Source organism: Scyliorhinus canicula, chromosome 14 (genome assembly GCF_902713615.1).
Source record: "Scyliorhinus canicula chromosome 14, sScyCan1.1, whole genome shotgun sequence".
Taxonomy (NCBI): domain Eukaryota; kingdom Metazoa; phylum Chordata; class Chondrichthyes; order Carcharhiniformes; family Scyliorhinidae; genus Scyliorhinus; species Scyliorhinus canicula.
This window is the reverse complement of record NC_052159.1, coordinates 52,112,258-52,128,103: the sequence shown is the minus strand read 5'-3', so window position 1 is coordinate 52,128,103 and position 15,846 is coordinate 52,112,258. Positions and strand designations below refer to the sequence as shown.

Below are 15,846 nucleotides of genomic sequence, written 5' to 3'. Positions count from 1 at the left end.
ATCTCCACACCCACTTTCCTTGGCAATCTGGAATGCAAGACTTTCGGACCAGGCAAATTATCCACTTTAAGCATCGTCAACCTTTCCAGTGCTTATTAAACAGCACTACAATTTTCTGCTGATCTGCAACTAATTAATCAGCTTTGACAAAGTAATTGGACTCGAAACGTTAGCTCTTTTCTTTCCCTACAGATGCTGCCAGACTTGCTGAGATTTTCCAGCATTTTCTCTTTCGTTTCAGATTCCAGCATCCGCAGTAATTTGCTTTTATGCAACTAATTAATAGTTGTTTCTTATCAGTTTCCCCACACGGGATACAATTCAAAATCCTGTACTTCTGGCACATTAGCAAAGATATCTCTTGCAATATTTGTCAAACTTCCTTAGCTGATTTCTTCCGTTACATGTGTATAGTTGTTAACTCTCCTAAGAGTCAAAATTGACCATTCGATTCTGTATCCCACCCACCTCCACCCCGCAAATGTAAATATCAATGACGCATCTGAACAATAATCCCCAACATTGCCACTTCATGTCATGATAATAAATAACAATGCTGAAATGTTACCTGGGATGATCGTCTGTGGTAATGTAAATGGCATCCTTATCTGCCGAGGAAGAGTCAAAAGATATGAAATTCCCATTCTGTAATGGTAGCAGCTCCAGCCCAATCAGTTCTCCAAAGTTGTGATCAGTCAGCACATACTCCAGAAGCTGAAGCTTTTCCTCTGCGCTGCCACGATGCCTGAATTTCCGAATCACCTGCCGTACCAGGGCAGGGCTGACTCTCTTTAGGCTCTTTGCATCAGGGCTGTAAGCCTGTACAGCGTTAAAGACATTCTCAGGCACTCGGGCTATCTGTACTCCTGCCTTATTGAGGAAGCTGAGAACGGTCTCTGTGCAGTCTTTGTCATTGTCCATTTCACAGAAATAAACCGAGTCAACTTGCACCCAACGGTTACTCATTGAATAGATTACGGGATGCTGAATCAGTTCCTTAAAGAGAGGCTCTACAATCGGTTTCCAATGCACTCGGATCTTGCTGACATCAGGCCATACTTTGTGAATGGCCTCCGGAGTTAATGGAGTATCCTGATCTTTTTTATCCTGCATTCGTTTCACAGCTTCGAGAACCAAGGTGGCGTACGTCTTAGGAACTACATTATTAATCAGGAGTTCATTCCATAGAGCAGCGGGGTCTCTCCATTGGTCCACTTCTCTCCACTTAATACTCCTCCTGTTATCTGTTAATCCAAAGAAGCCACTGATGTGCACTGGCAGACCAGTCTTGCTTTCTTCACCAGGTGGTAGAGGAAGGAAGCAGAATGCTCGTCCGACAAACTCAGGTACAGCTCCTTTCTCCTCCTCACTACGCAGGAGAGGCATGGCAATAGCAATATTCGGAATGTACTTCAGGTCTTCAGCCAAGCAATCCAGCTCATTGCACATCCCACGGCCACCCACACTGTTGCAAACGAGCCAAGACATTTCTTCTGTATCTTTTGAAGTTACATCTTCAGTCACTATGTTTACATGGTAGGTCACACATGTTATATTGTTGCTCGGAATATTATTGCAGTAGCGATCTGCAGCAGTCCTCAGCATCTTTAAGGAGTTTGGCCTCTCATGTTTGAGCTCTTTACCCTCAGAGGCAGTCACTTTGAAGCGGATCCTCTCTGTGCCATTGGACTCCCGCATGTACAAAGTTACACTCTGCACATTTTTCAGAAAAAGTAGAAGAGAACTCGCATCTGCTTTGAATGATTCAAACAACTCAAGAACTTTATCTTTATTGTACAGATTGGTGCTTATGTAGGATGGTTTCTTACGGAGAGGGAACCTGAATATCGTACCAGGAAAAAAGCCATCTTTAAAGGTTTCTTTGGTGCTGTCAAAGATTCCAACGTATGGTGCAAATTGGTCTGGATGCTCACTAATCTCTTCACGATCATTTGTTAGATTCCAACTTTGACCTGATTCATGGGAACCAAAGAGCGATTGATGGGGATCCAATATTCCAATTTGAGTCCCACTAAATATGCCTGGTGCATCTGTGGGAAAAACATTCTTCAGTATATCTTAATAAATCTATACAGAATGATGAACTTATGTAAATAAATAATTGTGGCAACTATTAATGTATACACACAAAATCAAATCAGCACACAAGCTGGAAGTCTGAAATAAACTGAAAATCTAAAACCTGAGACAAAAATAAAATTCTGACTTGAAACATTAACACTGTTTCTCACTCCGCGCAGTCTGAGTTACTGCCAGTGATTTGTTTTTATTTATTTATTTACTTTTTAAATTTAGAGCACCCAATTATTATTTTTTTTCCAATTAAGGGGCAATTTAACGTGGCCAATCCACCACTAACTGCACATCTTTGGGTTGTGGGGGTGAAACCCACGCAGACATGGGGAGAATGTGCAAACTCCACACAGACAGTGACCCAGGGCCGGTATTCGAACCCGGGTCCTCAGCGCCACAGTCCCAGTGCTAACCACTGCACCACATGCCACCCTCTGTTTTTATTACTACTGTTCATTTGCTCCTTAATACCATTATCTCTGATCAGCAGCTCAATTTCAACCTCTATGCACAATGGGGGGAAGTTATTGAGCAGCATAGGGAATTCCTGCTTGTTACTACAGTGGAGGAAGAGGGAAAGAAACTTGCGTTACTGGGCCATTTCAAACCCTCAATCCATCACACTGGTCTGGCAGGGAAGCCACATGTGCTCTTCTGCTCAGGATTTGGGTTAAGAAAGCAGATCAGGCTCCAACCATGTGTTACGGACAGGAACTTTGGGGAGGGGGAGGGCGATTAATTTAAACACACATCACCCACCCATAAACAGAAAGCTCTTTTGATTTGTTTCCATCTTTATAGGCAGTTGCATATTTCCTACCCCTTCCGTTTTTGTGTGATCAAATGCCCTATTAATAACCCAAAGCAAGCTCGAGACAGGTTGAACTTGAAGGGTTAATTCATTGCACGCTTTCAAAAGGAAGGTCATAAAGTCACTTCCACACTCAAGACAGTAAAGGGAGGGACAGAGGAAAGACAATTTTACAGTACAGAGACCACAGGGAAAATTGATATTAGTTCATGTGGGTTCCAGAGTCTAAAATCAAAGTCCAATGAGAAATCCCTTCACAAAGGTTGATGAGCTGAACACCAATGTTCTGGTGGTGTTGACTGCATACAGTGAAATAGGCAGGCATGCATATACGCACACAGCAGCTCCCTAGTTTTCCTGGCAACTTCCATCACATAATCAATCTCATAATCAATGCCACCAAGTTTTCACCATACAGATTTTGTGAAACCTCAAAATATCAGGGACTCGTGCAGGCAAGTCAAATTATGATATGATTTTACTACAATTGTGGCCATTTGCTTAACCTTTATGTTTCCACGGATTTGTTGATTTGTTTTCCTAATTTACAACCTGCAGCTGGGTGTCACCTGAGGGCCAATGTTTTGAGATATATGGTTGGCTGCTAAATAGATAAATGGGCCTCTTGAGGCGGAGGAGGCTTTTGTCTCATTAGAGTCGAGTCTTAGTTAGGCCACACTTGGAGTATAGTGTTCAATTCTGGTTGCCACACTACCAGAAGGATGTGGAGGCTTTAGAGAGGGTGCAGAAGAGATTTACCAGGATGTTGTTTGGTATGGAGGGCATTACCTATGAGGAGCGGTTGAATAAAATCGGTTTGTTCTCACTGGAACGACGGAGGTTGAGGGGCGACCTGATAGAGGTCTACAAAATTATGAGGGGCATAGACAGTGGATAATCAGAGGCTTTTCCCCAGGGTAGAGGGGTCAATTACAAGGGGACATAGGTTTAAGGTGCGAGGGGCAAGGTTTAGAGTAGATGTACAAGGTAAGTTTTTTTACACAGAGGGTAGTGGGTGCCTGGAACTCGCTGCCGGAGGAGGTGGTGGAAGCAGGGACGATAGTGATGTTTAAGGGACATCTTGATAAATACATGAATAGGATGGGAATAGAGGGATACGGACCCAGGAAGTGTAGAAGATTGTAGTGTAGTCAGGCAGCATGGTCGGCACGGGCTTGGAGGGCCAAAGGGCTGTTCCTGTGCTGTAACTTAGCCATTAAGTTAGATGACTAAAGCTTAGTCAAAGGGAAGGTTTCAGGGAGTGTCGTAAAGGAGTTGGAGAGGTTTAAGGAGGGAACTCCAGAGCAAATGAAAGCATGGCATCCAATGCTGGAGTGAATAAAATCAGAATGTTCAAGAGATCAGAATCAGAAGAGCACAGGTAGCTTCGAAGTTGTGGGGCTGGAGGAAATTACGGAGAAAGGGAGGGCACGGCCATGAAGACATTTGCAAACAAGGGTGCAAACTTTAACATCAAGATGTTGCTTGACCGGGGGCCAAGTACGTCAGCAAGCACAAGGGTGAAAGGTGAATGAGACTTGGTATGAATTAAGACAGGCACAATGGTGGTTTGGATGATATCAAGTTTATGATGAACAGAGCATGAGAGACCTGCCAAGAGTGCACTGGAATAGTCGGGTCTACAGGTAACAAAGGCAAGGATGAGGGTTTCAACAGCCAATATGCTGAGTCAGGGCCGAATTTGGACAACGAGGTGAAAATAGGTAAATTTAGTAATACAGCAAACAAGTGGGTGGATCGGTTCATCCCTGAGTCAAGTATAAAGCGGTTGGTTTAGTCTCAGACTGTGGCCAGAGAGGGGTCAGTTGCTAGAGAGCTGACTTTGGCACAGGAACAGAAAACAATGGCTTCAGTCAATTACTAAGATACGGCAGGCTTTTGTGCAGCTGTCAGTATTGTCGTAGCCTCCAAACTTTCAGGCAGTGTATACCAGATCATAACACCTTGCCGCATGGATGCTTTTTCTCATGTCACCTTTCGTTATTTTGTCAATTACCACAAATCTTTCCATTGGTGAGGGAATGCTCACAGATTGGCTCATGCTTTTAAATTTCCAGCTCCATGTCCAAAGTAACCATCATAAAATATTACTTTCCTTTCTCTTTATTCATCATTTTAACACACTCAGGTGCAACAAAGACAAGCTGCATGCAAAACCTGCTCACAAAAATGAAACAAAACAAACTCCTGAATTCCAATTTAACATTGCACCAAGGAGTTTCATTCAGAGCAGGTGCTCTGCAAAACGCAAGGACAATTCACTTACCTGTTATATGATAGACAGAATTGAAACCAATCCCAAATCTTCCAACTTTCAGCGGATCGTCTCTTTTCCTACTTCTTGCTATTTCTTGAATCCCATGCCAATCCTCAGGGGTGAATACTGCATTGTTGTAGGAGTACAAAGCGGGTCCTGAAGAAATAATCAATGTTTTGTTTAATCAAAATTTATCCAGATACGCCAGCGTCTTTGGATAGAGAAAACTGTGCAGACGCAGAACGCAACTTATATCAAAAAGGTGCGTTGCTGGCTGCTGCTGCTGAATTCATATATCTGAGCTGAAACTGTTTTGGCAATGAATAACACCAACTTGGGATTGCTCTATTTCAAGGACTAACCTATCACTTGCCTTGGGCACCTTTGACACAAATGTTTGTCTTGTACCTGGTGATCATAGATCCAGGGTGGCTCGGTAGCACAGTGGTTAGCACAGTTGCTTCACAGCTCCAGGGTCCCAGGTTCGATTCCCGGCTTGGGTCACTGTCTGTGCGGAGTCTGCACGTTCTCCCCGTATCTGTGTGAGTTTCCTCCGGGTGCTCCAGTTTCCTCCCACAGTCCAAAGATGTGCAGGTTTGGTGAATTGGCCATGCTAAATTGCTCTTAGTGTCCAAAGTAGGGGTTACTGGGTTACAGGGTTAAGGGCCGGTGCAGACTCAATGGGCCGAATATCCTCCTTCTGCTCTGTAAATTCTATAATTCTATGATTATCCAAGGGAACAAAACTTGCATTTCACATAACTACCCACTAAAAATATCAATTAATGGGCTGTGTTTAGAATATAATTACTCGACTTGCGGTGGTGGCTATGAAGGAGTAAGTCGCACATTTGGTGGCTCCCGCTCGGGTCGGACTTTTGGACCTCTTATCCCGATTTTTTACCGGACTTAATTCCCACATCGAGGAAGCCGCGAATGGGTGACTCCCCACCCAACCCCCACCCCCCCCCCCCAACCCCCCACCCCCCCCCCCACCCCCCCCCCACATCGAGGGCAATGGTGGTGAGATTCCACAGATATCTGGATAAGGAGCGCGTTTTACAGTGGGCCAAGCAGACACAGAGCTGCAAATGGGACAACAGTATCCTACGGATCTATCAAGACCTAAGTGCGGAGGTGACCAGGAAAAGAGTGGCGTTTAACCAGATCAGGTCAACCATTTTCAAGTAAAAGATGAAGTTCGGGCTGTTGTATCCGGCCCCCCTCTGGGTCACATACGAGGAGCAACATTTCTATTTTGAGACGCCTGAGGAAGTGCTGGACTTCGCAAAAAGGAAAGGACTGGTGTCGGACTGAGAACTGTGAACTTTGAATTATGCTCTAACTCTTTCAAAAAAAGAGTTTCTTTCTTCCGATCTGGGGCCAGTGGAGGAGGCATGTAGGGGAGGTAAGAGCTTCGGTGTGGACCCCAATCTGCGGCAACCACCGATTTGCCTCGGGGAACATGGACAGGGGGTATCGACTGTGGAGGAGGGCGGGGATTGTGAGGATGGGGGATCTGTTCCTGGAAGGGAGCTTTCCGAGCATGAGGGCGCTGGAAGAGAAGTTTGGGCTGGCGAGAGGGAACGACTTTAGATACTTGCAGGTGAGGGATTTTGTACACAGACTGGTGCCGTCCTTCCCACGTCTCCCGTTGAAGGGGAGGCAGGACAGGGTAGTTTCTAGGAGAGAGGTGGGAGAGGGTAGAGTTTAAGGCGTCTACAAGGAGCTAATGAGAGCTGAGGATACGCAGACCGAGAACCTGGAGTTTAAGTGGGAGGAGGAGCAGGGGTGGGGGGGGGAGCTGGAGGATGGTATTTGGGCAGAAGCCCTGAGCAGAATAAACAAGACCGCAACATGCACCAGGCTTAGCCTGATCCAGTTTAAGGTCGTTCACCGGACCCGCATGACGGTGGCCCAGATGAGCAGATTCTTCGGGCTGGAGGACAAGTGTGCTAGATGCGCCGGAGGGCCGGCTAACCATGTACACATGTTCTGGTCGTGCCCTAAACTCAGGTGGTATTAGCAGGGATTCGCAGATGTCATGTCCCAGGTATTGAAAACTGGGGTGGTAATGAGCCCAGAGGTGGCAACCTTTGGGGTTTCGGAGGATCCGGGAGTCCAGGAAGAGAGAGGGGCCAACGTTCTGGCCTTTGACTTCTTCGCAGAGGAGAAAACGTCAGCAGGGGGGAGGGGGGGGCAAGGGTAGAGTAGAGTAGGGGGATATTGAGGCAGGTCCGTGCATGAACAGAGTCGTGGTTTGCACTATGTTTAATTTGTAATTTGCGTCTTGACTTCTTTTTTGTACTGTACAATGTCACTTTTTCTATATGCCTAAAATACCTCAATAAAATTGTTTATTTTTTTAAAAGTTTCTTGTTTTTTCAGACGCTATTTGTAATGCCTGCTGTATGGATCTGGGGCCTGTTGCAGAGCTGAGTAAGGTAAAGTTTGCATTTGCACTGTTGGGGGATGGAGGTGTGTTTGTTCAGATGCTGGATCTTTTGCGTGTGTGTGGGGGGGGGGGGGGGTAGTTTCGCTGTCGGACAATTGTGTTCGGATTGTTTTTCATTTGAATATGTATGTATGAGCGGGGGGGGGGGGGGCAGAGGGTGGGAAGGGAACAATAGGTGGGAGAATGTCTGGCGCCGGGGCGAGGACCACCAAGCTAGCTGGGCGGGCTAGCTTACTGGGCGGGCTAGTTTACGGACGCGCAGTGGGGGGTGAGCAGATGTTTGGCTTATCAAAGGGGTTGATTATTTTGTGCTGTTACTGGGGGGGGGGGAAATGTTCTGCTGACGAGGGAGGGACTTTTGCTGAGGGGCAGAGAGGAGGTCAGGGGCGCAGGCTGGCAACTGGCCCAAGAGAGGGGACGGCTGATCGGCGAAGGTGGGGGGGGGAGGCAATGAGCCCCCCAACTAGACTGATCATCTGGAATGTAAGAGGGCTCAATGGGCCGGTGAAGAGTGCACGTGTGTTCGCGCATTCGAGAGGACTGAAGTCGGACATGGTAATGCTGCAGGAGACGCACCTTAAGAGTAGGTGATCAGATCAGATTAAGGAAGGGATGGGTTGGACAGGTTTTTCACTCGGGACTGGATTCGAAGACCAGAGGGGTCACAATCCTGATCAACAAGCGAGTGGTGTTTGAGGCGGGAAGAATAGTTTTGTATGGGAGAGGCCGGTACATTATGGTCAGTGGGAAATTGGAGGGGGTGCAGGTGGTACCAGTAAATGTATACGCACCAAACTGGGACGGTGTGGAGTTTATAAAGAGGATGCTGGGAAGATACCGGACCTGGATTCGCATTAACTGGTCATGGGAGGGGACTTCAATCCAGTTATTGAACCTGGTTTAGACCGGTCAAGCTCAAAAACGGGCAGGGTACCAGCAATGGCAAAGGAGCTAAAAGGGTTCATGGAGCTGATGGGGGGGGGGGTCCATGGAGATTTGGGCAGCCGAGAGTAAAGCAGTTCTCCTTCTACTCACACGTGCATAAAGTGTACGCCCAGATTGATTTCTTTATTCTGAGCACTGCTCTACTGACAAGGCTGGTGGACACGGATTACTCGGCGATCACAATTTCAGACCATGCCCCCCACTAGGTTGACCAACAGATTATTAAAGACAGTAATCAGCACCCGCACAGGGAGAAGGTGGACAGGACAGAGACGGATCGACTGGTAAAGGAGATACTACAGGTCGACAGGAGGTATGCGGAGACCACAAGAGGCAGGGATTCTCAGGGAACGGCGGAGGCTATAGGGGAATTTGGCTTGTTACCCACAGGAAGGGCCGTAGAGCAGCTGAGAAAGGCCAGGGGGGGCGATTTATGAGCATGGGGAGAAGGCCAGCAGAGTGCTTGCACAGCAGCTTAGAAAGAGGGAGGCAGCCAGGGAGATAGGGAAAGTAAAGGATGGAGGACGGAACCTGGTGGGAGCCTCAGCAGGGGTGAATAAGGCATTTTAAGGAGTTTTATAGTAGGCTGTATGGGTCGGAACCCCCCACTTGGGCCGGAGGGGATGAGGCACTTCCTAGGGGGCTGAATTTCCCAAAGGTGGACGGGGAGCTGGTAGAAGGGCTGGCAGCCCCAATTGGGATCGAAGAGATCGCGGAGGGGCTGAAAGCCATGCAGTCAGATAAAGCCCCGGGGCCGGATGGGTACCCAGTGGAGTTCTATAAAAAGTTCTCTGAGATATTGGGGCCGATGTTGATGAGGACATTCAATGAGGCAAGGGAAAGAGGGGTGCTTCCCCGACGATGTCACAGGCCACGATCTCGCTGATCCTGAAGCGGGATAAGGATACGGAGCTGTGTGGGTCCTACAGGCCGATATCCCTATTGAATGTGGACTCCAAACTGCTGGCCAAAATCTTGTCCTCTAGGATTGAAGACTGTGTTCTGGACGGGTTTGGGGAGGATCAGACGGGGTTCGTTAAGTGAAGGTAGTTGGTGTCCAACGTAAGAAGGTTGCTAAATGCAATCATGATGCCCCCAGAAGGTAGGGAGATGGAGGTAGTGGGCGCAATGGACACAGAGAAGGCTTTTGACCGAGTAGAAAAGGAATATCTGTGGGAGATACTGGGACGGTTCGGATTTGGGCGGGGCTTTATTGACTGGGTCAGATTGCTGTATCAGGCTCCCGAGGCAAGCGTATGGACGAATAGGACATCGGACTATTTTAGGCTACATCGGGAGACACTACAGGGATGCCCCCTCTCCCCACTGTCGTTCGCACTAGCTATAGAGTCGCTGGCAATTGCATCAAGAGCCTCAAGGGGCTGAAAGGGGCTGGTCTTTAAAGAGTCTCGCTTTACACAGACAACCTGCTTCTGTATGTATCAGACCCAGTGGAGGGGATGGAAGAAATCATGAGGATTCTGGGGGAATTTGGCCAGTTTTGGGGGACAAACTAAATCTGGGGAAAAGTGAGATGTTTGCGATCCAGGCAAGGACACATGAGAGGCGACTGGGGAGCTGCCATTTAGAGTGATAGGGGGAAGTTTCAGGTATCTAGGCATCCATGTGGCACGGGAATGGGAACGGTTGCACAAACTTAATCTGGCCCGTCTGGTAGACCAAATAAAGGACGATTTTCAGAGGTGGGACGTGCCCCGTTGTCATTAGCTGGGAGGGTCCAGAAGGTGAAGATGACAGTCCTTCCAAGATTCCCGTTTGTATTCCAGTGTCTCCCCATCTTTATTCATCGAACCTTTTTTAAACGGGTCACAAAGTTATCACTGGCTTTGTATGGGTGGGCAAGACCCCGCAAGTAAAAAAGGGGATGCTTGAGCGGAGGCGGGGAGAGGGCGGGCTGGTGCTGCCAAATGTCAGTAACTATTATATAGCCATGATCAGGAGGGTCGGCATGGGAGTGTATTGAGGCAGCTTCATGTAAGGGCACCAGTTTGGGGGCGTTGATAACGCAGCCTCTGCCGTTCCCGCTGGCACGGTACTCCACCAGCCCTGTGGTGGTGGCAGCCCTGAGAGTCTGGGGGCAATGGAGGAAGCATGTGGGAGCATCGGTCTAGTCTCCAATCTGCAATAATCACCGATTTGCCGCAGGACGGATGGACGGGGGTTTCGGAGATGGCGGAGAGCAGGGATTGAGAGGATGGGGATATGTTTATAGAGGAGAGCTTTCCAAGCTTGAGGGACCTGGAGCAGAAATTTGAATTGGCGAGAGGAAACAAATTCAGGTACCTGCAGGTGCGAGACTTCCTACGTAGACAGGTCTCAACCTACCCGCTCCGACCACCAAGGATTCAGGATAGGGTAGTTTCCAGAGTGTGAGGAGGGAGAAGGGAAGGTCTCTGACATCTATAAGGAGCTCATGGGGTCAGAGGACACGCGCACTGAGGAACTAAAGCACAAATGGGAAGAGGAGTTAGGAGGAGAGATAGAGGATGGTCTCTGGGCGGAAGCGGTGATTAGAGTCAACACGTCCACAACATGCGCCAGGCTCAGCCTGATGCAGTTTAAGGTGGTTCACCGGGCTCACATGACAGTACTAGTTGTTGTTCTATTGTTGTTGTCATTGTCGTGCTTGGTGTTGTGTTTGTTGCCGCTGGTACGCTTCTTGGTGCTGTCTTTGTTGTTGTTTCTGTAGGTTTTGTTGTCGTGTTTATTGCGCTCAATGACCACAACGAGAATTCGAGTCCTTCACAAATTTACTTGTGTCAGTGTCCTTTGTGGCATCTGCTGTTTCATTGAGTGTGCCGTGTCTGATTCCTTGGCGCCTCCTGTCTGGAGTCATGTCCGGTTCAATTGAATCATCTTTGGCTTGTCGATGCTCCCCCTCTGGAGCCCTTTCTGGTTCACCTGAATCACCTTTGACTTCTTGATGCTCCCCATCTGGAGTCATTTCAGGTTCTTGTAGAGAGGCTCGAGTGGATGAGATTTGAATTAACGTGGTGTCACTGGAGTCACTAGTAGCCTCACTTTGATTGTTGAGTGCCTCTGTACATACTAGCTGAGATCAGTCAGTCTCACTGAGATGTCGCACATCTTGTATGGGATTTGTGAAGCCTTTGTCACATGTCGCACTGTGTGCAGACCTTCAGTGTCTTCTAGTCGGTTAGATGAGCTGGGTAGGCTGTCAGAGTCTTCTTCTGATGGCTCAAATAATCTGGGTAGACTGTTGTTGTCATCTTGCTGTGCACTTGAGCATGGCAGACTTGCATCGTCTGCTGATGGTTGCTCAGATAAGGTTGCAGGACCTTCATGGGCTTGTTCATGCAAGGACTGCCCTCTGGAGTCTTGCATTGCTTCCATCATGGAGTCTGTCAATGAGCTCGCTGTGAAGGTTTGTACCTCTCTCTCTGTGGAGACTGGCATCGTTCCCTGTGTGGAGTTATGCAGTGGTCTCGCTGTGGAGTCTGTCATCGCTTTCTGTGCGGAGTCGGGGACTCTTCGTGGTGCGTGGACCATTCTCTTGCCATCAGGCCGCTCTCTGTGGGCTTGTACCGCTCTCTGTCTCTTGGCGTCAGGCCGCAGCATAATCCTGCACTCATGGGTCGGGATATCATCTATGCTGGGCTGAGGATCCTCAAGTCCGAAGAACTCATCAATGACTGTGTCGGATGCTTCAATGTACAACACATCTCGTTGCGGTTCAGATTTGGTACTGAGGTCGTCCCGTCCAATGATGAAATCATCGTCTGAGTCGTAGTCTTCAAGGACTAAATCATCTTTTGGGTCGGTGCTAACTCCTTGTTGCAGGGATCTGCGGAGGATACTTTCAGCTACTGGTCGAAGTTCAGGCATCGTGCTGTCGTTCCAGATGAAAGAATTGTGTTTTCTGGCTTAAAACTTTTTTTTCACTATTTTCGGACATTTCCCCTTTAAGTGGCCGTGGTCCGGGGCCTCTGACGTCATGACACTTGTGCCATAGAGCGTAGGCATGCACAAATCGGTTTTCCTTCACTGTGCGCTATTTCCGCAACTCCGCACGTGCGGCTTTTCGCGCATGCACAAAACACTGTTTCGCCGGACTGCATCTTCTCGGGAACTGCGCATGTGCGGCTCCTTGCGCAAGATGGCTGCCAATCAAAATTGCCGTTTGCTTCTGTTGCAAGCCTACCTTTGCCTCGTGGCGAGTATAGGCGCCAGTTTTACCGATTTCTGTTGTGTTCACCTCGCAGTAGTTTTCAAACTTGTCCAGGACTGTCTGGAAGTCTCTCTTGTCCTGCCCTTTGGAGTACTTGAAGGAGTTGAAGATTTCTGTTGCACTTTCACCCGCAATGGTGAGTAGAAGATCTATCTTCTGAGCATCGGCCATAGAGGTCGGATGCTACCATGTCAATCTCAAATCTGACACTGAGATTGCCATGGTACCTGAACCGCTGAGGAACCAGAATCTCGATCATCTTGCCTGGGTGCTGCTGCTGGTAGTCATGGATCTTGCTGAGTTGAACTATATACATTCAACAGGCACTACTAGTACCACGTTGTGTTACGTACTCTGGGATAACACAGGCTGCAACTCGGTGCAGCTTTGACCAAAAGATACTGCAGACGTTGAAGTAAGTTCAATGTGATTTATTGAACCATCTGCACAGTTCTCTAGGAGTTCGACTCTCCTGCTAATCTTGCTATAGTAATTCAGTCTAACCTACCAGTCTGCTCTAAGCCAAGTGGTGGGTGTGAAGCTTCTGATCTGCCCCTATCCTACTCTCCAAGTGTCGCCTGTGGAAAGAGGCCGAGCATGTGTGCCCTGTCCTTATATATGGGTTGTGTAATGCCCCCTTGTGGTAGTGTCACCTCTGGGTGTCTTGACTGCCCGTTGGTCGTGTTAATTCTGTGTGTTCATTAGCTGTATGTCTGCATGTCATGACATTTCTGGTGCTCCCTCTGGTGTTTACTTAGTCGTAGTGTATTTACATTAACCCCTTGTGTATTTACAGTGATGCAGATCACCAGAGGCGGGTTAGTTTAGCTTAGAGTAGGGGGTTAATAAAGGTGGGACCAGTAAGGGCGGAAGCAGGCTTTTTGCACAAAGGTGAATGCCAAATCATCATAAACAAACCTGAAAAGTTCAACATACTTTAACAATTATGTTAGAAATCATCACGGAATGCAGAAATGCGCCATTCTATGAATGTAAACTTAATGTTTCAGAGAAGTTGTCCAGCAGTGATAATGCCACTGAATGTCATTAAAAACCCAGTTACACTTCGCTCAAAAAACACAACTTGAAATTTCAAGAGTTCTTATGGTGAGGGCAGGAGCATAACAACTAGAGTTCATGTCAAATCATTGATTTTAATTGAATTTTACAATTTTCTTTTCATGGGAGGTGGGTTTCACTGAAAGGACCAGCATTTACCGACCATCCCGAAATGCCCCCGAGGTGGTGGTGAGCCGCCTTATTGAATCGCTGCAACCCATGTGTTGTAGTAACACTCACAGTGCTGTTGAGGGGGTGCCAGGATTTTGAACGAGCCACAGTGAATGAACAGTGACACTGTTCCAAGTCAGGATGGTGTGTGGCTTTGAGGGGAACTTGCAGGTGAAGATGTTCCCAAGCATCTGCTGCCCTTGTCTTTTGCAGTGAGAGTTTGTGGGTTTAGAAGGTGCAATGAAGGAGCCATGGCACGTTTCTGCAATGCATTTTGTACATTGTACACCCCGCTGTCACTGCGGACCAGTAAATGTTTAAAGGTGGGAGAGTGCATTGTTCTGGATGGTGTCCACCCTCTCGAGTGTTCTTGAAGCTAATCTCCTCCAGAAAACGGGGGAGTTGCGAGGACTTTATTTGCATATCTGGAGAGGAGTAGGGAATTACCATCAGCGACCGCTAGATTTCCCCATTTAATTATGCATGTGCAGATTCCTAAGTTGCTGTCAGTTTCGTACAGTAATGACATGTAATGTTGACAGCTTAACCATCACTACAACTGCAAGATCCAGGTCCATCCATATTATTTTTCCTCTTCCAGTTACTGTCTATTTTACTTTTAATTGTCATCTACTTCTCCCCATTCGCTGTCAACCAGTTTGTCCCTTTTAATGCTACGCATTTCTCCACTGTTCCATCCATTGGCATCCATTCTCCCCCACCCATGCAAACCTACCTTTATTATGAAAACTCATTTTCACGAGAGTTCTTTTGCAGATTGTGCTGTGCTGTGTTTTCGTCAATTTCTTCCTCTGCTCCTTTACTCTATTTAAGGATTCACCATTTAAGATGTATTTCATGCTTTGGGTTGGAACTTTCCAGCCGTTCACACCTGTCCCACAGACAGAGCACACCGGGTGTATTCAATGGGATACCCCGTTGACAACGGGAGGACCAGAAGATCCTACCGCCGACCAATGGCAGGCTGCCTCCTGCCACTGAAAACAGGCGGCAGGTTGCACGGTAAATCCCGTCCTTAATCTTACATCCAGAATATATTACTTAACATATTGGTACATTCAACTGTGTCTACCACCATTCAAAAAATGAAAATCGCTTATTGTCACGAGTAGGCTTCAATGAAGTTACTGTGAAAAGCCCCTAGTCGCCACATTCCGGCGCCTGTCCGGGGAGGCTGGTACGGGAATCGAACCGTGCTGCTGGCCTGCTTGGTCTGCTTTAAAAGCCAGCGATTTAGCCTTGTGAGCTAAACCAGCCCCATTCTGTTGAGTCTTTCAAGACACTGAGAATTGGAAAGGGCAGCAAGCTGCCTCTTGTAACAGGAGGAGTACTGTGCACCAATCTTCAGCAGAGAGCAATGGAGAGAAAGGGAAAGAAAAAGTTAATTTAGAAGCAACACAAAAGTAAAGAATTTGAAAAGACAAAAAACATAAGAAATAGCAAGGGGAAGAAGATCGCTTATAGGCCACCCAACAGAACCTGCATTGAAGGACAGGGTATACATCAAATAATGGGGTTGAAAAGAAAGGACTTGCAATAATCATGAGTGGTTTTAATCTTCAGAAAGATTGGTTAAATCAAATTAGCAACGGTAGCTTTAAAAATTAGTTCATAAGAATGTATCCTGAAAAGTTTCTGAGAAGAAGCCATCTGAAACCAACCAGGAAACAGGCTATTTTCAGGCTGCTATTGTGAAAAAAGTTTAATGAGACAGAATTAATTAATGATTTCATAGTAACGGTTCCTTTAGACAAGAGTGATCATAATATTATAGAAGAGAAATTTGGTTAGGAAATTAGTGG

General features: G+C 47.3%; 1 protein-coding gene across 1 annotated transcript in view; it reads right to left on the bottom strand.

The window, feature by feature from the left end:
- sacs (sacsin molecular chaperone) overlaps positions 1 to 15,846 on the bottom strand; it is a 147,323-nt gene that overhangs the window by 54,203 nt on the left and 77,274 nt on the right. Inside the window, exons 7-8 of the mRNA XM_038817630.1 lie at positions 5,193 to 5,339; positions 569 to 2,051 (exon numbers count right to left, since the gene is read on the bottom strand). Coding sequence (XP_038673558.1) covers positions 569 to 2,051; positions 5,193 to 5,339 — 1,630 coding nt within the window. The remainder of the gene's footprint in view (positions 1 to 568; positions 2,052 to 5,192; positions 5,340 to 15,846) is intronic.